Source organism: Rutidosis leptorrhynchoides, chromosome 6, assembly GCF_046630445.1.
Source record: "Rutidosis leptorrhynchoides isolate AG116_Rl617_1_P2 chromosome 6, CSIRO_AGI_Rlap_v1, whole genome shotgun sequence".
Classification (NCBI taxonomy): domain Eukaryota; kingdom Viridiplantae; phylum Streptophyta; class Magnoliopsida; order Asterales; family Asteraceae; genus Rutidosis; species Rutidosis leptorrhynchoides.
In genome coordinates, this window is record NC_092338.1 from 98,407,940 (window position 1) to 98,430,523 (window position 22,584).

Sequence of the window (22,584 nt, forward strand, 5' to 3'; positions counted from 1 at the left end):
TCCATTTAGATCGTCCATATCCACGAATAATCGGTGGATCGGATGGATATCTACTGGATCGGGTATCCATTGCCATCCTATCTCTGTACTCGCGTGACCTTTACCAACCCTTGATTAAAAATCGGGTCAGCCCCGAAAAGCTGGGCATAAAATACTAACCGACCCGGATACAATAGAACTTTGGGCGTTATATGTAATCATTCAACTTATGTTGGGTATAAAATGTAAATATCCTTTAGCCTCTCCATCTTCTTCACCTAAAAATATACAAAAGGGTTTTAGGGCTAATTAAATTGTATCTATCCATCCATCTAGGGTATTGTACGTAAAACGAAATGGATAGATACACGAAAGTTGAACAAAAGAAACCTAATGTACCTATCAATCAAAATGAAATCAGGATTACGTCACAAGGATTGGTTCGTAACTACATCATTTACGCTACTACTCTTCTCCAGGTATATTTTTGCGTTATACACTGCATTAATCGTTCATTTGTTTAGTTTCGTGTATTATTTTGTGATTTACGCCATTGTTATTCGATACGTTTTTTTTATTGTTATTTTTGTTTAATTAGTTATTTTGGTAGCGTTTTAGTGTAATAACTGTAGTTTTATTTTCGTCACTGATTTATACGTTTTGTAGTTTGATTTTGATGCTTATCGTGAAATCGATGTGTACGGCATTGTGTATATGTGCTACTGTTATCTAATATGTTTGATTACACTCTGATGTTAGGATTACACTGCTGATTTCTTCATTGAAATTGAAAATCAAATTTTGTAGCGTTACAGTATAATAAGTTTTGTTTTAGCTAGGTTTTATTGTTAAATTTTATTATGCGTTTGTGAAATTGTTAGGAATGATTTTGTATCTGTTAGTGTATTGTAGTGTGCTTTGTTTGATTAGACTCTGTTGCTAGGAATATAATGCTGCTTTTTTTATTGGTTCAAATTATGTAACGTTTTCGTTTTAGTATAATAGTGATAGTTTTAAGTTTTATTTGAAGTTAGTTGGTTTAGACATGATGGTTTATTTTAATTTGAGAAGCTTTATGTATTCAATGATAATTTAACGAGTTATATGTAGCTATAGATATGTGTATTGTTTGCTTGTCTGTGATTGTATGGTCTGTTTGGTTCCAATGTAACGTTAGGAAAACAAAACGGTTGATTGTGTTTTTGTGGTCTCCGACTATTGTAAAACCTACATTATGTAACACAGATATCGTATTTTTTGAATTTTAGTTGTTTATATTGTAGCCAATTTTATTCTTACAATTGCCGCTTCTTATCAGTTATATTTGAAGGATTTACCGACACAACAATCTCTTGTTTTTGACTCGGATAGTTGATCATTTAACATGATACTGGATTTTATTGTGTGTCATAAGCAGAACGTGCATCCTTGATTATGGCCATTTGGAAGCCATGATCTTAATCTGGATATTGTTTTGTTGGTAATGAATAACCAACACCACCTTCTGTTTGCTATCCCAGTAATAATAAAATAAAGTACAAAAGGTTTTCAAATTAAAATGTGGTGACTTGCATCAGTACAAACGATATCTGTTTTTGTTTCATACTTGCCCTGAATCTTAATTAGAGGACTTCAGAAGTTTTTTGTTGTTGATCATTATCAAACGCTTATTTGTTTTGTATCTCTTAATTAGTCTTGGTTGTTCAGTTCTAGCTAAGGAAATTTGTGTTTGTACATATGTGCTTTAGCATGTACTACTATCAAAAATCGGGTTATTAACACAATCTAACTTTGTTCGCTTCTGTAGGATAAACGTGGGAATGAAATTGTCTTAAAAGCAATGGGACAGGTAATCAGCAAGACAGTAGCTATTGCAGAGATTATCAAGGTTTGCTACTCAAATTACTTGCTTTCTTTCTTTCTTTTTTTACTGTTTTTTTTTTTATATGTGCAGAGTTAGTAAGTTACACTTATTTCGTACAGAGAAACATTCCTCGATTGCATCAAGATACTGAAATCAGCTCAATAAGCATAACTGATGTATGGGAACCTATTGAAGAGGGCCTTTTACCGTAAGTTTAAATACTTTATATAGTTTTAGGAGTTGTGGCAACGTACGTGTTAAACTGCTTGTTAGGTGTTTTACATTCTGTTTAAATACAGTGTGGAGATGACTCGCCAGGTGTCAATGATATCAATCACCTTGTCAACTAAGGAGCTGGATAAGAATTCACCAGGGTGAGTTTCATCTTATCTAGCAAATAACCTCTTTTTAAGAAAATAATATATATGACCCATTTATGAGGCTTTGGTGACCTTTTTTATATGACTATGTCCCTACCCGTTCTAAGTATTGACTTGTTGCCCAGTTTGACCCTACCATCTTACCAAATGTACTTTTAATATGTTCTTCAATATTAGACTTTTTCATGGTTCAGGTACCAAGCTCCTCTCTATGTAGATCGACCAAGGCCACAGTATAACAACTATCAGAGGCAACAATCAAGACAGGCGTACAATGCGGTAAATGAAGGTGGGTCAATATGGATATTTTGGTAATAGAACAACCACCAGTTATTATTATTTATGTTGATAAAGAGTTACTATATGCATTTGCAGAGGATGGAAACTATCATGGAAATAGGGGCCGTGGTCAAGGTGGAGTAAGAGGAGAAAGGGGTCGTGGTTTGAGCAGGGGTGGTTATGGGAATCAAGGGGATGGTTACAGAAACTTTGAAGGTGATGGGTACCGAAACTACCAAGGAGATGGGCCCAGAAACTACCAAAGGGATGGGCCCAGAAATTTCCAAAGGGATGGGCCCAGAAACTACCAAGGTGATGGGCCCAGAAATTATCAAAGGGATGGGTCTAGAGATTACCAAGGAGATGGCCCCAGAAATTACCAAAGGGATGGGCCCAGAAACTACCAAGGGGATGGGCCCAGAAATTTCCAAAGAGATGGGCCCAGAAACTATCATGGTGATGGTGGATATGATAACTACCGAGGTGGAAGAGGGGGTGGTTATGGGAATTATCGTGGTGGGCGGGGTTATGGAAATAATCAAGGCGGGGGTGATTATGGAAACTACAAAGGCAGTGGTGAATATGGAAACTATCAAGGTATTTATATCATCTTTTTTTTTTTCTTTTGGCACCGAATCGCTTTTAAGTTTTACTTCACATTTTTTGATAGATAACAATGGTTATGCAAATCGCGGTCGAGGTGGTCGTGGAGGAAATGCAGGATATCGTGGTTAGTTTATTTTTTATAATCCATTTGTTTTTTATCTGCTCAGTCTAGTTTTGACCATTCTATGATGAGTCATTTTGGATTACACACGCAAATAGGGTCAACATAAAATATTGGCTTAAAAGAAACCGGGTCAAATGGAGTACATATAATTAATTCTTTGTATCAATTAATTGTCAACCCAATCCAGCCTGTGCCAAAAGTTACCACCCAAAATCATTTTGCCATTATAACTTCCCAAACCAGCCTGTGCCCATTACGTTGCATATACTTTCATTCATGTTTGATGAGAGTTTTGTCAATGTTTATGAAATATAGGTGGTTACATGGGAGGAGGCGGCAACAGGGGTGGAGGTGGCGGTGGCAGATTCAATGGAAGAGGTGGTAGGGGAAGGATGATGGATGACCGCCCTAGGGATAACGGTAATCGACAGAGACAGTAGACTTAAGTTTTTGGTTATTTGCTCAATTTGCTATTATATATAATGCTTGCTTGCCTTAATGTTGGGAGTCTGTTTATAAATGAGCTATGTTGGGTGTTAGTTTCATGCTCTTAAGGGGTTTTTCATTATGGTGTTCTGGTATTGGTAGCAAAAGAAGCAAGTTTATTAGGTTGAACTGATTTCTGCAGTTCATTTTGGTATATTCTAGGCTACTACTCTTTTCATTGTATATTGCTATAAATGGCTGGGCTTTTGTTATTTCTTTGCCCCCTTTTTAAACCTTTGTTCACCTCTGATTACGCTCTAAGTTAAAAATACATTACCCATCAATAGATACTACACATAAGCTGCTTAACAGAAAGGTCCTTGTTATAGTAATCCTTAATTTAGCCAAAAAAGGGTCATTTTGATATTCAAGTGTTGTCATCCAACGTTTTGCTCGGAGCAACTTATATTGTGCTCAAACCGTATTTTGTTTCTGTGGTTTTCATGACAGCAACTTAATGGTCATAAAATTCACTACTGAACAATGATTTACTTCATGTACATTGATCATGAGATGACCAATTGTCCTTGTTTGTACAAGTATTTATAAGTATCAACGAATTATTAAGTTTCGAATTAAGAAATGTCACTTAGAGAAAAGTACTTACTCCGAAACAATATAATCGAACATATTTGGAAGATTGGCAATTTTGCACGTCCATCATTCACTTTGAAACAATCTAATCGTATGTATTTAGAGGATCTTCATTAATTTTCGTGTTCGAAATGCATAATATCTACTTTCAGGTTCGTTATTTAAGATGAATGTAATGTCCTACTCCGTAATTATGTGTCTTTGAAGTTTTATTTGTCTGTAGTTAATAATTAAAAAGTATGTAAATGCTAACGTGATACAGGTAAGAGTTTTCTGATTACTTTTTAATCTACGACAAAGGATGGTGTAAAATAATCGATCGTTTGAAATTATTTGTTTCAGTTCATTATAACACTCTTTTTAGCCTTAGCAGCTACCGGTTAGACGCTGCGTGCCGTCAGCATATCGTCACCTTCCATGTTCCAAAACCAAGACAGAATCCAAATATAAAATGTTTCAAATGCGTACATATAATAATAATAATTAATAATCAGTTATTTAATTAAATATCATCTACATCAAATCAAATATCCGCCCGCCCGCCAATTTTAACAATTTTCTTTAGGTTCGATTTAATAAAAATAATTACTCGTGAAAATAGTTCTTTATCCCGTTTATTAATAATTTTATTTAGGTTTGTGATCATGATTGCGATATTAACTATTAAGGTGATCGGTTCTGAGTTGATGCGAAATGAAATTGGCCTAGCAAAAGAGATGGTCAATGGTAGACTGAAAAGGGCGGGTCCTGGAAGTTGATCGTTGTGATTCGTCCGTGTACTTCGTTTGTTTTCGTCCTTTTATTTTCTTGTAATTTTCGGTTTATATTAGTTGGTTGGTGTGTTTTTAGATATCTGATTGTTTGAGAGCCTCGTTTATAGATAGTTTACGTGTAGATGGTTGCTTTCTAAGTGCGAGCTTCCTCGTTTATCCCTGTGTTTTTTGTAATCTGTTGAAGGTGTTTTCCTTTGAAACACGGCCTCGGTTCTATTTAAGTATTCGTTATTTTTGCCGGAAAAAAATGAGCTCCCACAACGTTCATCTTTAACCACAACAAAGGGGACAGGTTGGGTTGCTCCATTTCAGTTTTGTTGTTTTATGTTTATATTTTGAGTTTCCAATAAATAAATTTCTAGTTCACTATCAGGTCCCATCCAAATGTCAAAAGGTAACGTAAGCCTGTGAGATTGATCCAGGGGAGACATTAATAAGAGTCTTAACATCTAACATTTATTTGATATAAACTACGCATCTAAATGTCATAAAAGTAACGTAAGCCTGTGAGTCTATGAGATTGACACTAAGCTTCATCAAATCCCATCAAAATCAGTTGGTAAGGTGTTGAACATTTGACCATTATATTACACCTGGATTTATGTTTGTCGTAAGTGCAGATTTCGGATCAAACGTGTACTGTGGCTGTTAATTTATGGAGATGTATTCATATATGGATAGCTAAAGATATGCGGGTTTGTGCATCATGAAATGAATGGTTGAGTTGGTTCGAATCCTTGAATTCCTATTCGAGTGCCAAAGATCGTCTATATGACCATATGTCACAGCAGCTTCGACCTTATGGATGTTGTGGATAGCATATTATTTGATGTTTCTCTTATGAACCAATGTATTATTTTCGATTATGTTTGTTTGTTTCCGTTTTCGTGACTTAAGTCTATAGCTTGTAACAACTATTCTCAGCAAATAATAATAAATAGATAAAACCAGACAGTAATCAAGATGAATGTACCTACCACGTATACCAAGCGGTACATAAGAGTACAAGCTATACAAACACCGTCTCACAATAGCTTTTATGTAAAATGTAGCTCAGAGTCATCCAACCAAAAAGAACAAAAAAGGATTAAAAAATTAAAAAAATAAGAAAATAACGTAGGGATAATATATTCTAATTCGCGAAAATATGCTTCACTTGCCACAATTAAAGCCACCACAAGCTGACAGAACTATGATAAGAATCAAGGCGATAATGATTCCGAGAACTATCAACTTTATCTTCATATTCTGCAACCACATTTTCCTTCTCATTTGAGTTCCCTGCGTCCTAAAATCTTGTGCCTGCAACATATCATTCAAACCATATCCTCCATCATGTTGCCATATAAACATCATACAAACTAGGTTTGAACACATTCTTAAATATGTTTTGTGTCATTGTGTGGGGTCTACATATTCTGCATATGCATAAAAAATATATATTCCCAACTACCAAAGTGCTGAAGTACCATTTTATGTTAAAGAGACGCGACATCTTATGAAAAAAAAATGCACAGAGGTTTTGTAAGACGGAACGTTTATACTTACGCCTCAAAAAAATGTTAGTTATATTAGAAACAGACTACTAGACAAGACTGGCAAGTTAACATTACGAGTTCCTTAAAAGAAAAAAAATGAGAGGTGTATTTGAAACTCTAGGATAAAGAGGTCTTCAAAAAACAGATAGGCAAAAATAATGTTGAAAAGGACATATAGATCTAGAAGCCGGGAAGTTATTACTTATAATCACTTTATAAGAATGATAATTGTGCGCACAAATTTGGGGAAAGAATATTATGCTTGTAAATGCAAGCATGTGATATCTCTTCTTTTTTGGATAAGAATGCTATTCTAAGAATGCCCAACATATATAGCTACAGGAAGATGATGTTAGATGTAAAGATAATGTATGCACAAATATAGAAAACGGGTTTAAGCTTGTGCAAGCATGTCAAAATTTTCATTTTTGGATAAACAAGTATCCAAGGAATGGATAGTAGGTATTTAAAAAAATACATATACAAGCAAATGTGAAAATAAATTTTTGGTATATCTTGAAGCAACTAAAAAAGATAATGTTATCTACCGAAGATTTAGTGAAACTATCTATAAAATATGTTTCAATTTTTGTTTCAACAAAATTAAAATGCATTTGTTTACAACACATATTTTGTTCCTAGAAACAGGTAACTCAAGTAATATAAAGAAAATGTTATTTAATTCAGCCAAGGTTAATACTGTTTTCAAGGTTCACTTCATAATTTTCAACTATAGTATGGATGTTAGTAACAACTAAATTTTGTTTAATCATCTTGCAAGTGATGGGACAGGTTAAAGCACTCACATTCAAGTTCACAATTAGCATAGATAATTCAATTCACTGACCTGGGAGCGAAGGTTCTCTGTTTTATCTACCAGAATCTCAATCTTCTCGCCACGATCAAGAACCTATAGTGCATAATCACATAACAAATTACTCAACGGTGGTATAACTAAATGTCTATATGCGTATGCCAACTATTGCCACGTAATGTGCATTATACATCATTTGATCAAAGCAACTATAACGTCATACCTTCTCAATGTTTTCCATCATCACCCCTTTGACTTCTGAAACCTGAGCCTTCACCTTTGAAAGCTTACTGATCTCTTCTGGATGGTCCACACAATATTGCATCTGTTCCTTCAGCTTGGATCTTATATTAATACAATACATACAAAAACAGTGAGTGCAAGTAAATAATAATTTAAGTAAAATTTGACAGTTGATAAAGACGATGATGATTCAAATAGAGAGTGAAAATACCCAAATTCTTTGTTCAGACTGTTGGCAGTAGCTGTTGCAGCTTTTCCTCCACCATATTTCTTGGTGAAGTCATCCTTGATGCGCTCAAGGAAAGCAATTGGAACTTGTCTGCCGATGGATTCAACCGCTACAACACAGTATGCTACATAGATAGAAAAGATCATGTTCGTCAAAGGTGATTCGAAAAACAAGCAACAAAAGGCAATTTGGCTATATAAGGAATTAAGGATATTATAATCCTCAATTAATTTAGCAGAAAGCACATGGGATGAAACTCTACATTTGAAGCTAGATAATCAATTATACATGCTAGATTCAGATCCAAAGTATAGCAGAAGTAACTGCCACAATTGCATCTCATCTCATATTTACATTAAATCATCAATGAAGCACATAAACATATTCATCAATTCTTCGATTTTCGTTAGCTTAAGCTACAAGTACTCATTAACATAGGAATCACGTAGCCAAATAATCAACTAACCTAACATTTCATTTCATAAATCATTAATAATGAACTCTAAACATATACAATATACGTAAAACTTAATAAAAGCTTCAAAATACGACAAACGAATACATATTCAATCAAATAGATAACAAATCACAAATAAAAACAACGAATTAACAATTATATTTAAAACTACCAGATCAATTTTTATTTAAATGCAAAAATAAACCAGATCGGACTCACTGAATCCATCTTCAACAAGGTAGTTAAACGTATGGCCGTCGCAGTTGTACGTAAACTTGTTATTTGTAGCAGGAAGCTTCTGGAGACATTGAGCGGCGATGCTAGTGAAATTACCGGTGAATTCAGTGTATTCCGATAGAATCACCGTACCTCTAGCAACAAAACTGTAGATCAACGACTGTTGTCCCATTGTAACCTAGTGTTATCGTTTTCGGTAGCTGTGAAACCTAGAACCGCCGTGTACGGAGGAGATTTGACCAGAAACGGAGAACGCGTGACGCGGTATAAAGTGATTGAGATTTGAAGAGAGAATATGAAGGTGAAGTGAATAAAGGGTATGGGGTTTCGTAAATGGAAGAAAAGGGGGGTTTTGTTGACGGTGTTATTTTGTTGTAAAAATGCCTGGGAAGATGAGAAGAAATTACGGGAATGCCACGCGGTGTTTGGTTGAAATTTCCGTGTTTGAATTTTGAGATCGGTATTCATGCGACTCATGCTTATACATACTTCTTTTCTACAAAGTTTATTAATTAGTCCGTGTGTCCGTCCCACCACAAATGTTTACGTTATTATTTTAAAATGTATCAATTTCATATATCTATTTTGTATTTCAAGCAATCAGAACAGATTATTCTGGATAGAATACATTTATGAGTGTTGAAGAATGAAGTCAAATGTGTGCAAAAAGTAAGTGGATAATTGTAATGAAATAGATAAAGTATTAATTATGTCAGACGAATCTAACTTGAAATTAATATATTACGTAGTACTATATTAGGCTCAAAACAAGTCGAACTCAAAATTAACGTCTTTGAATTATAATGAACCGAGCTTAAGCCTAGTCGAGCTTAAACTCGACTCAACGCACTTAAAATGGGATGACAATGGACATCCGATCTGATGAATATCCAATCGATCTGATCCATCAAAAGCGGATATGAATGACCTTAAATCCGTTTCGATAGATATGGATATGGATGATGATATTAGTAGATCGGATATGGACGAAATTTGTAATCCATTAATAACCCCGCTTTCACCCGAAATAATTAAATACGGAGTATTTTTGACATCAAGTATATGTTGTTATTCCATTAAATATATTTATCCTTACTTTTAGTTTTTCCAGAAATATAAATTTAGTTAGTATTATCTTACTTTTGTGGTTTCAATATAATTTCATGTAACTAACAAAGTGAGCAATGAAGATACGACCGGTCTTTTTAAATTTTAATAAGTCATCTACTTACTTTCACTTGTACGGATTAGTAGAAATATGAGTAAAAATTATTAGTAACAATCATTTTTGACCGTACGAAGTAAAAAACTACTTAGTACCACATAGAAATTTATATTGACGAACATCCATTAACCCGCTTAACTCGGCAAAATATGGATATAAATACGGATGGATGATTTGAAATTTAGTGGATATGAATATATATAGATGTAAATTAAAAAAATTAATTGAATATAAATGATCCATTGTCATTAGGGCTGTAAACGAGCCGAGCCCGAGCATGATAGTGTTTGAGCTCGGCTCATTTGTTTTTTGAAAAGCTCGAGCTCGAGCTCGGCTCGTGTCGAGCTTCAATTTTTTTGTTCGAGCTCGGCTTGTGATATTCATTTAAAGCTTGAGCTCGGCTCGTTATGAGCTCGTTTTATCTAAAATGATTAATTGAGCTTAAGCTCGAATTGAGCTCTGCTCGTAAAGCTAAACCTAGAGCTCGTTAAGGGAAGCTCGTTAATGAATCTGTTAGCCACAAATTATAAATCATAGTTTCACTCACAAAAAGTAAATAACATCCACCAATATAAGTACTCAAAATAAAACAAAAGTGGATTGTAAGTTTATAACAATACATCACTTCTCATAGAATAGTACAAAAATGAACATCATAAGTTCATAACAAACAAGCAAAATAAACAAGACATGAAACACAATAATTAGACATTCTTCACCAAAAAAAACTATCTTTAAGCAAGATCAAAAATATGCACATCTCGATTCCAAGTTTAGTAACCTCCAAAGATGAATCACATGAAAAAGAACCCTGAATTCAAAAGGATAAATTAGATGATATTACTATTAGTAATCTTTGATCAGAATGTTATAAAGTCAAGAGTGACTATATATGTTACCAACTTACCACAAAGCAAAAGGACCCCACTTGCATTGTTATAATGTTATCTAATACAAAAACTAAACAAGAAATACTGACATTCAAATTCCAATTTTGATTAATGATTTTTAAGTTGTGAAATAAAACTTACCTTCAATTCGAACGTTTCACATCAGGTAATATAATCTCTACGGGTAATTCCTCCAATATACGATAGTATAGTATATACTAATAATATATACTCCGTAGTATCTATATCTATACTATATAAACTAAAATATTCCTTTCCAAAAACATGTGTATCGGCAGGGACATGTTAGCCCTGTGTTGATTATGTCAACCCATCCAGCCTCACCACTTATGCCACTGGAGCCTGGCGAAACATCATCACCATTAAACTCCTACAGCATGTTAGGACCCGGAATCGAGCCTGCATGGTTATTCCTTTCCATCTTTACATGCATGGGGCCAAGGATCATTTGGACCGGGTACCACTGAACCACAGGTCCGTTGGTATATAAACTAAAATATGATATGATTAATTAAGGCTGCGTAGACATTCTGGTGGCTGAAACGTACCAACTTAACAAAGAATAGGTCCCAGCTGACCAACCAATATTAATTTCCTAACATTCTAGATTTATTAACGAAAATATATTCAGTTACACGGTCAAATCTCAAGACCCGGCATGATACATGACCCTTCATGGCCTCTTTTACATGTCATTTCACGTACCACTTTCTATTTTTAATTATTTATTTATTCTAAATTTACATACTGTTTACCACTTCCCATCCTATCCTTGTCTTCTGCCATGGCAAGCGTAGCTAAAGAAAACGAGTACTTTTTATCTGTGAATAACGAGTACTTTTTGATGACCGTTTATGACCATAACACGTTGAACATTGTTTCAACATTCTTTGACACGTAACACGTTACTCGTCCAATACCGGGTACAATGTAAATAATTTTCTCATTCAACTGAATGTAAAAAGTGCAAACAAGTAAAACATCTCAAAACTGTTGGCCATAAAAATATATTTCATCTCTATAAAATTCTATTCGGCCTCGCTGATCAATGCAAATCTATTTGTAGTCACTTCTTTAACTGACACGTCATCATTCCCCTCACCAACATCCATGGCAGATTCGTTCTTAGTACCATCAAGGTTCGAGTCATAATCACCTTCCATAGATTGATCTTCATCCATGGAAGCTATTTTGTTTGCCCTTTTTCTTCTCTTTTTCTCTGCTTTCCTTAACCTTGTGTTCAATACACCTTCTGCAGCATATATTTTTCGTTTTGTCGGGTACTTGAATTCTTCATTGATGCCTCTGCTGTATCCTTGCCTTCTGCCATGGCTTCATCTTCATCTCTGTTGTTACTTTCCACTTGCTTTTCATGCTCAGGCTGTTTGGCGTTCTGTAAAAATGAGAATTCGTGTGTTTAAGTGATAGATGGTGGATTTTGTAAATATATTTGAAATAAAAAATAAAAAAATTAGAGCAATTTACATGTTTAAACACAAGTACACTGGGGATGACACTCTGCACGTTTGACCGGTTTAATTCAAGGTTGCAAAAATTCCTACTCGAGCAGTACTCGGTCGAGACTTTTTAGGGAGTACTTGGAAACTTGGGAAGGACTTAGGTGTTGACCTAGTTTGACTTTGCCCGATTTTGACCAATTTTAAATGATTTTTCGAGTAATCCCGAGTTTGACCAAGTTTGACCGAGTTTAACCGAGTACTCGCGAGTAATTCCGAGTTCTGCAAAACAGGTTTAACTCCTAACTAATAATCTAGCTTAAACAATTTAGACCTAGTAAAGATATAACATAACGCATTTGGATCCTTTTAGTCAAATTGCAACTTTAGTTTGCAAATAAAGCCAAGTTTCATAGTAAAAAAAAGGTAGAATATTGTATACTACTTTTAATCAAACAGTGGAAAGAATAATAACAAACCTCGAGCATCGTCTCATCAAACACGACGGAGTTTTCGAGTGTTGCCGTAACAGAGTTAAAATCATCTAGGGATTTTAGGCTGCCGATAATCGAGGTATCGGTGCCGTATACTTCATCCACATTAAACTCCTTCCCAAGTTCAGAAACTATATGTGCCTCCATTACCTCTCCATCGTTCCTAGTCGGAGGCATTGTGTAATATGGAATTTTACCTGCAAAAGATGGTGGCAAATTGGGTAAGGTAGTGGGCTTGGGTCAAAACGGGTATAACTGGTATTGTGTCAGGTTAAAAATGAACAACAGCGTCAGCCTGATCTATTTGTAAAACAGAATCGAAGAGATAAAAAAAATAATTGCAGAAACAAACCTTCATTCCAATCATGCAATACGATTCGAGCAGCAGCATTGATGTCAACGATACCTCCCTTTTTGAGCTTACCTCTTAAAGTAGCGACCTTAAAAAGAAAGTCGTCAACGGAATCGAAGGCGGGGAGTTTGTACAGCATTAGCAACATTTGTGCAGGACATAATCTGAGGATCTCCTTAACTGCAATCCATTAATAAACCATACAGTTACCGATATAGTTTCATATTTCATATTTAATTTAAAATTATATTTTATTTTATTTGACATCTCAAACTTATGTATATTTAAGAAATTTATGTTGCATTCCGGTTCCCTTGTATATAAGCAGCAGTATAGACTTTTCAATGAAAATTAAATAATATGAAAACAGCATAAAATTTAGGTGTGGTTTGTTTTATTAGGTCTTACGTTTACACGCGAGACAAAAACAACTTGAAGAACAAACATCACCCATCCATTGTCACCGAAAGTGCTGAATATCGTTCGGTACTTGTTGCACAAATGAAGGGCACTCTCAGAGAAATAACATATATACCTTATATTTACATGCATACACATATGTATATACGTACAAATTATTTACTGGTTTTTAATTAATTTACCTGGGCCAACAGGGTCCTCTAGCTTCTCGATTCTTTTACAATTTCGAAGTGCGACGGCAGCATCACTATCACCGGATTTAAGCATGACGACACCAGGGCAATCCAAAAGTTTAACATTTTTATCTAACTGAACTTCTTGCATGGTTCTTGTTAAACCCGGAGTCGCACCAACATTGGCAACGTGAGATCTCTTTAAACTATTAATCAAACTGCTCTTACCTACATTCGGCAGGCCCACTACACCCACAGTAATCGACTTTTTTATCTGTAACAAAAAACAACACCCGTTACTACAAACTAACATGAACAACTTTATACATATCTAACAAAAACAACACCCATGTACTTGCATACGTATCTAGTGAGAATGAGTGAAGATTAATAGTAAATGTAAAAAACGAATAAAGAAGATTGATGATACGTACCTCGTGACTTCTTGAATAGTTTTTAAGCAACTTAATAAGAGTTTCTGCACCAAGACAGTCACTTGTTTGCAAAAGATTGCTCGTCTTTTTTGCAGTCTTTGAAGACTTCCACCCGAGATTAGATCGTTGTTCTTGTGTACTACACTTAAAAGCAACTGCTGGCAACTCTTCCCTAAGATACTTGAGCCACTTTTCAGCAGCTTCACGAGGAACGAGATCTGAATATTCAAATTAACATTAGTAATAGTTATAGGTATAGGTAGTCAATTCATGACGTCAAATAGTCAACAGATTTTCTTCTCCCAAAAACCAATTTTGAAGACAACGATAAGTATCAAACTTATGTTTCCAGATTACAATTTGCGTCACATTTTACACTGCCAATAACGTTCTGTAAACAAGATTTGCATTTTCTGAGAAAGTAAACATTTTTCCGTATACCTTTTTGGGTAAGGATTTGTACACCACCTTTTTTATCCATGCAACAATAAACATGCTTTATGAGGTTGTAATGTACAACACCGTAAAGCATCTTTAGTGTACATGAACAAAATAGGTGTACAAATCACTTCACTTAAAATATCCTGCTTACACTCTTCTTTAAACACCAACTTAGAACCAAAAATTGAAGTGTTTTACATATGAGATGACAGTGCAGATTGGTTTATCACACATACAGATGCAAAATCATGAGTTAACTTCTAAAGGCAGAAGACGACAAATGAAAAAAAATACCTATTTTATTTAGAAGTAAAACAAGATGTTTCTCAGGACCAGCTCTCATAACCATCTTCTCCATATCACCACAACGGGTCCCAATTGGATCCCGAGCATCAAGCACCTCCAATATCACATCTGATGCCTCAATGACTTTCGCCAATTCCTTGTAAAAAGACCTCTCTGAATTGTCTGTACAATCATTATCATTATCATTAACATTAACACTTAATAAAAAAGACGATAACAAATATACAAATCCAAGTTACGATAACGGAAGGAAAAATGAGCACGAAAGTACATCATAATGAGTTAAAATAGACACTTACCACGGGTCTTACTCATCACTGTAAAATCATCATGAACTTTGTCATCTCCAAAAGCCTGTTTTCTAGCAAAAACCTGCTCGGACAGATTTGCGATATCTTCATCATCGTCATCCAATTGCTCCAACTTCCTCTTATTAACCTAAAGAAACGTCTAACGTTAATATCTGAACAAACAGTTATATCATCTAAATTTATACAAATCACATAATTCGACTCAACTGCATTTTGGATTGGATATTCATAAGTGCTTACATATTATAAGTGTTTCCATCATAAACATCACTCGACCAGCTTAAAAATAACTTCCACTAGATTAAGCTAAACACAATAGTATCCAAACATCTAAAAAGTGCTTATTACGTTTAACGCTATAAGCACTATAATCATGCACTCTCATACACAAAGGTCTAAGGCACCCATCAAATTACATTACTTACTTAATCAGACAGCACATAATAAAGATGATGTGTATTTCCTAGCTTATATTTTTAGCAACTGGAACATATATAATAATGCTTGAAAATGTATATAGACAATACCCTTTCGATAGTGGCGGGCTTTTTCGGCTCGATTTGCCCGAGAGCCTTCTGGGCGCGACGAGCCTGGATAGCCTTCAGCTCTTGTTCAGTCAATGGAGCGTCGTTTTGGGTCCCTGTATCTTTCTCAAATTTAGGTTTTTTGTTCATACCAAGCTTCTTTGCCTCTTTAGCTTTCTTTGTATGGTGCAATTTAACTTTCTTTAGCACCTTGTTTTTTTGCTTCAGTGTGACTCTTTTGTTCTTACTCTCTACGAATTTAAAAACAAATTAAATCTTGAGCAAGGAAATTAAGATAAACAGCAATTCACAGACATATATTCAATAATTTATATATCTATATACTTATGTAAAAATAAAGATGCTTACTTTTGCTTTGTTTCCCCATGGCGGTCCGGTGACTGGAGCTTGAAATTAGGGTTTTTGGATATAAAGTGAAGGGGGAAGCAACGAGGGGAATAGGGTTGGGAAACAGGTAGGGTCTATACGGAAAGAGACGACCTACTAATAAATACGGAGTATTAAATAAATTAAATTAAAAAATAATATAATGTTAATATAGAAAAAATAATGGGGCGAGAGAGGCTCGAACTCTCGACCTCAGGATCACTCTTTAGCTATGAGACCTACGCGCTAGCCAACTGCGCCACCGCCCCATTCGTTTTATATCCTAATTTTTGACTTAATATATAATACAAATATTAAAGATAGTAGGCTACCACACCACACTTTAATTAGAACGGATTGAAATATATGAATAGTGTAGTGACCCGAACTTTTCCATGTTTATATATATTAATTGAGATTGATATTTACATGATTAAATGTTTCCAACATGTTAAGCAATCAAACTTGTTAAGACTTGATTAATTGAAATAGGTTTCATATAGACAATTGACCACCCAAGTTGACCGGTGATTCACGAACGTTAAAACTTGTAAAAACTATATGATGACATATATATGGTTATATATATAGTTAACATGATATTATGATAAGTAAACATATCATTAATTATATTAACAATGAACTACATATGTAAAAACAAGACTACTAACTTAATGATTTTGAAACGAGACATATATGTAACGATTATCGTTGTAACGACATTTAATGTATATATATCATATTAAGAGATATTCGTACATCATAATATCATGATAATATAATAATTTAAAATCTATTTTGATATTATAAACATTGGGTTAACAACATTTAACAAGATCGTTAACCTAAAGGTTTCAAAACAACATTTACATGTAACGACTAACGATGACTTAACGACTCAGTTAAAATGTATATACATGTAGTGTTTTAATATGTATTCATACACTTTTGAAAGACTTCAAGACACTTATCAAAATACTTCTACTTAACAAAAATGCTTACAATTACATCCTCGTTCAGTTTCATCAACAATTCTACTCGTATGCACCTGTATTCGTACTCGTACAATACACAGATTTTAGATGTATGTACTATTGGTATATACACTACAATGATCAGCTCTTAGCAGCCCATGTGAGTCACCTAACACATGTGGGAACCATCATTTGGCAACTAGCATGAAATATCTCATAAAATTACAAAAATATGAGTAATCATTCATGACTTATTTACATGAAAACAAAATTACATATCCTTTATATCTAATCCATACACCAACGACCAAAAACACCTACAAACACTTTCATTCTTCAATTTTCTTCATCTAATTGATCTCTCTCAAGTTCTATCTTCAAGTTCTAAGTGTTCTTCATATATTCTACAAGTTCTAGTTACATAAAATCAAGAATACTTTCAAGTTTGCTAGCTCACTTCCAATCTTGTAAGGTGATCATCCAACCTCAAGAAATCTTTGTTTCTTACAGTAGGTTATCATTCTAATACAAGGTAATAATCATATTCAAACTTTGGTTCAATTTCTATAACTATAACAATCTTATTTCAAGTGATGATCTTACTTGAACTTGTTTTCGTGTCATGATTCTGCTTCAAGAACTTCGAGCCATCCAAGGATCCGTTGAAGCTAGATCCATTTTTCACTTTTCCAGTAGGTTTATCCAAGGAACTTAAGGTAGTAATGATGTTCATAACATCATTCAATTCATACATATAAAGCTATCTTATTCGAAGGTTTAAACTTGTAATCACTAGAACATAGTTTAGTTAATTCTAAACTTGTTCGCAAACAAAAGTTAATCCTTCTAACTTGACTTTTAAAATCAACTAAACACATGTTCTATATCTATATGATATGCTAACTTAATGATTTAAAACCTGGAGACACGAAAAACACCGTAAAACCGGATTTACGCCGTCGTAGTAACACCGCGGGCTGTTTTGGGTTAGTTAATTAAAAACTATGATAAACTTTGATTTAAAAGTTGTTATTATGAGAAAATGATTTTTATTATGAACATGAAACTATATCCAAAAATTATGGTTAAACTCAAAGTGGAAGTATGTTTTCTAAAATGGTCATCTAGACGTCGTTCTTTCGACTGAAATGACTACCTTTACAAAAACGACTTGTAACTTATTTTTCCGACTATAAACCTATACTTTTTCTGTTTAGATTCATAAAATAGGGTTCAATATGAAACCATAGCAATTTGATTCACTCAAAACGGATTTAAAATGAAGAAGTTATGGGTAAAACAAGATTGGATAATTTTTCTCATTTTAGCAACGTGAAAATTGGTAACAAATCTATTCCAACCATAACTTAATCAACTTGTATTGTATATTATGTAATCTTGAGATACCATAGACACGTATACAATGTTTCGACCTATCATGTCGACACATCTATATATATTTCGGAACAACCATAGACACTCTATATGTGAATGTTGGAGTTAGCTATACAGGGTTGAGCTTGATTCCAAAATATATATAGTTTGAGTTGTGATCAATACTGAGATACGTATACACTGGGTCGTGGATTGATTCAAGATAATATTTATCGATTTATTTCTGTACATCTAACTGTGGACAACTAGTTGTAGGTTACTAACGAGGACAGCTGACTTAATAAACTTAAAACATCAAAATATATTAAAAGTGTTGTAAATATATTTTGAACATACTTTGATATATATGTATATATTGTTATAGGTTCGTGAATCAACCAGTGGCCAAGTCTTACTTCCCGACGAAGTAATAATCTGTGAAAGTGAGTTATAGTCCCACTTTTAAAATCTAATATTTTTGGGATGAGAATACATGCAGGTTTTATAAATGATTTACAAAATAGACACAAGTACGTGAAACTACATTCTATGGTTGAATTATCGAAATCGAATATGCCCCTTTTTATTAAGTCTGGTAATCTAAGAATTAGGGAACAGACACCCTAATTGACGCGAATCCTAAAGATAGATCTATTGGGCTTAACAAACCCCATCCAAAGTACCGGATGCTTTAGTACTTCGAAATTTATATCATATCCGAAGGGTGTCCCGGAATGATGGGGATATTCTTATATATGCATCTTGTTAATGTCGGTTACCAGGTGTTCACCATATGAATGATTTTTATCTCTATGTATGGGATGTGTATTGAAATATGAAATCTTGTGGTCTATTATTATGATTTGATATATATAGGTTAAACCTATAACTCACCAACATTTTTGTTGACGTTTTAACCATGTTTATTCTCAGGTGATTATTAAGAGCTTCCGCTGTCGCATACTTAAATAAGGACGAGATTTGGAGTCCATGCTTGTATGATATTGTGTAAAAACTGCATTCAAGAAACTTATTTTGTTGTAACATATTTGTATTGTAAACCATTATGTAATGGTCGTGTGTAAACAGGATATTTTAGATTATCATTATTTGATAATCTACGTAAAGCTTTTTAAACCTTTATTGATGAAATAAAGGTTATGGTTTGTTTTAAAATGAATGCAGTCTTTGAAAAACGTCTCATATAGAGGTCAAAACCTCGCAACAAAATCAATTAATATGGAACGTTTTTAATCAATAAGAACGGGACATTTCAGTTGGTATCCGAGCGTTGGTCTTAGAGAACCAGAATTTTGCATTAGTGTGTCTTATTGAGTTTGTTAGGATGCATTAGTGAGTCTGGACTTCGACCGTGTTTACTTGAAAAATGATTGCTTAACAAATTTTGTTGGAAACTATATATTTTTAACATGTGAATATTATGTGATATATTAATCTCTTAACGCGTTTGATATTATGTGATAGATGTCTACCTCTAGAACAAGTCCCATTGACTCACCTAATAATAATGAAGAGTCAAATGTAAATTGGAATGATTCGTGGACTGATTCACAAGTTCCCGAAGAGGAACCGGAAGAAGAGTCGGAACCGGAAGAAGAATCGGAACCGGAAGAAGAATCGGAACCGGATGAAGAAATAGAACCGGTGGGGGAAATAATAAAACGGTTAAGTAAAAGAAAATCCTCAACCAACCGACCAAGGTTAATTATGGTCAATGGTGTTTCCGCCAAGGAAGCAAAATATTGGGAGGATTACCAATTCTCCGATGAATCGGATTCCGACGAGAATTCCGATGATGTTATAGAAATTACCCCAACTGAATTTAAAAAGGCAAAAGAAAATAATAAGGGAAAGGGCATAAAAATAGAGAAATCTAATTCCAACCCCGATGAACTTTATATGTATCGTCAACCCCTGAAGTCCTTAAGTTGTAACAATGACCCGGGAACCTCTAAACCACCAGGTTTTTCTAAACCAATGTGGATTACGACGGCTCGTATTAGGGGAACATCAAATATCCCTAGAAACTTGGCAAAACGAACCAAAACCGAAGAAGAAGAAACAAGAGAGTCGGAATAAGATAGTTGTATTCGTGTGGTGTAATATATGTAATATAGTGTGCTTATGCTTTATGATATATGTAAAAATTGCTTGTATTAATAAGTATTTTTTTTTATGAATCTAACTCTTGTCTATTTTACAGTATAAAAACACAAAATGGATAGACAACCCAATATTTTAAGAGACCTACCCGGAGACATGATTGATGAAATCTTGTCTAGAGTAGGTCAGAATTCTTCGGCACAACTATTTAAGGCGAGATCAGTTTGTAAGACATTCGAAGAACGTTCCAAGAATGTCTTGGTTTATAAGAGACTTTCGTTTGAAAGATGGGGGATATCACATTGGGAAACCCATAAGTTACGATGTGTTTACTTTGACGCATATATTGCGGGGAACCCAAATGCTATTTTACGCAATGGGTTAAGAAATTATTTTGACTCAATATATCCGAATATTGGACTTCGTGATTTAGAAAAAGCGGCTAACATGCAACATAAAGAAGCATGTTATGCTTACGGATTAGTAATGTTCGCTTCTCACCAAAGTGAGAAAAAGAACATCGGGCTACAGCTATTAAACAAAACGTTCCCACAAGTGACGGAGTCGGTAATTGGGGTAAGAAATGAGGTTTTTAGATTGTTACGGGACTGTTGGACATTACATAACCCTCGTCCCTTTGACGACGTTACAACACGCTGTCTTATCAATGGCCATAACAGTTATGTTCCACAAGACCAAGGATGGGAAGTAATCCTAGTAAAACCAGAATGCATGACTTGTTTCTGGACGTATGAATTACGTGTCTTTATTGCCTTTGCTGAACGACTTGTGTACTAGCTAGAATTATCTTCACAACTATCTTGTATCAAAGTTATTGTGTGCTATATTTCATGCTTTATGTAAAATAAGCGGTATTGTAAGTTTGTAAAATATTGTATAAAAGTTTGAACGCGAAATATTATTATAATCAGTTTTTCATATAGAATTGTAGTAGTTGAATTGTATATTAGCTACTAAGTATGAACTTAACGGGTAGGTACTACCCGAATTTAAACTTATAAAACGCTAATATGAAAAAAAAGCTTTTATAAATGAGTTCATATTATGCTACGAAATACTATTAACTACTCTTAATATTCTGTATGATTAACTTGTTCCATTTGACTATTTTGAAGGAAATGGCACCGACTACTCGACACACCGTGAATATGAATGAAGAGGAATTCCGTACTTTTCTAGCTTCAAACATAGCCGCAGTACAGGCTGCGCTACATACCAACAATAACCTTGGATCTAGCAGTACAGGAAATCGTGTAGGATGCACCTACAAAGAATTCACTGCCTGCAAACCTTTGGAATTTGATGGAACCGAAGGACCGATTGGATTGAAACGGTGGACCGAGAAGATCGAATCGGTGTTTGCCATAAGTAAGTGTACTGAAGAGGACAAAGTGAAGTACGCTACGCATACCTTCACAGGTTCTGCGTTAACATGGTGGAATACCTATCTAGAGCAAGTGGGACAAGATGATGCGTACGCACTACCGTGGTCAGCATTCAAGCACTTGATGAACGAGAAGTACCGTCCCAGAACTGAGGTCAATAAGCTCAAGACAGAACTTAGAGGGTTACGAACCCAAGGATTTGATATTACCACGTATGAAAGACGATTCACAGAATTGTGCCTATTGTGTCCGGGAGCGTTCGAAGATGAGGAAGAGAAGATCGACGCATTTGTGAAAGGATTACCGAAAAGAATCCAAGAAGATATAAGTTCACACGAGCCCGCCTCCATACAACAGGCATGTAGAATGGCTCACAAACTAGTGAACCAGATTGAAGAAAGAATTAAAGAACAGACTGCTGAAGAGGCCAATGTGAAGCAAGTCAAAAGAAAGTGGGAGGAAAACGGTGATAAGAATCACCAATATAACAACAACAGCAATTACAACAATAATCGCAACAATTATCCCAACAATCGCAACATCAATCGCAACTACAACAAACGGCCCAACAACAACAACAACAACAACAACAACAGCAACTACAACAATCATCCCAACAACAATAATAACCACAACAACAACAACAATCAGAAGCAGCTATGCCAAAG

General features: G+C 34.6%; 2 protein-coding genes, 1 non-coding gene and 1 pseudogene across 4 annotated transcripts; 1 reads left to right on the forward strand and 3 right to left on the reverse strand.

The window, feature by feature from the left end:
* The first annotated feature begins 266 nt into the window (after positions 1-266).
* Positions 267-5,941, forward strand: LOC139852924 (uncharacterized). 2 transcript variants are annotated; one of them, XM_071842270.1, is made up of 8 exons: positions 267-458; positions 1,787-1,867; positions 1,963-2,051; positions 2,143-2,217; positions 2,418-2,512; positions 2,599-3,099; positions 3,173-3,232; positions 5,706-5,941. In XM_071842270.1, the coding sequence occupies exons 1-8, from the start codon at positions 336-338 to the stop codon at positions 5,735-5,737; spliced, it is 1,056 nt and encodes a 351-aa protein (XP_071698371.1). In that variant the 5' UTR covers positions 267-335; the 3' UTR covers positions 5,738-5,941. The 2 variants fall into 2 exon arrangements, with proteins under 2 accessions (XP_071698371.1, XP_071698370.1); XM_071842269.1 differs by lacking the exon at positions 5,706-5,941 and adding an exon at positions 3,548-3,916.
* A 98-nt stretch (positions 5,942-6,039) lies between these two features.
* LOC139852925 (vesicle-associated membrane protein 722) lies at positions 6,040-8,941 on the reverse strand. Its single transcript, XM_071842271.1, has 5 exons — positions 8,586-8,941; positions 7,892-8,033; positions 7,661-7,781; positions 7,471-7,533; positions 6,040-6,387 (listed from the first exon to the last, which is right to left on the reverse strand). The coding sequence occupies exons 1-5, from the start codon at positions 8,773-8,775 to the stop codon at positions 6,238-6,240; spliced, it is 666 nt and encodes a 221-aa protein (XP_071698372.1). The 5' UTR covers positions 8,776-8,941; the 3' UTR covers positions 6,040-6,237.
* A 2,718-nt stretch (positions 8,942-11,659) lies between these two features.
* LOC139852750 (guanine nucleotide-binding protein-like NSN1) lies at positions 11,660-16,129 on the reverse strand (annotated as a pseudogene).
* Positions 16,130-16,222: 93 nt separating this feature from the next.
* TRNAM-CAU (transfer RNA methionine (anticodon CAU)) lies at positions 16,223-16,307 on the reverse strand. The gene is given in 2 exon segments: positions 16,223-16,258; positions 16,270-16,307. It is a non-coding gene; the product is annotated as a tRNA-Met (tRNA).
* Positions 16,308-22,584: the final 6,277 nt, after the last annotated feature.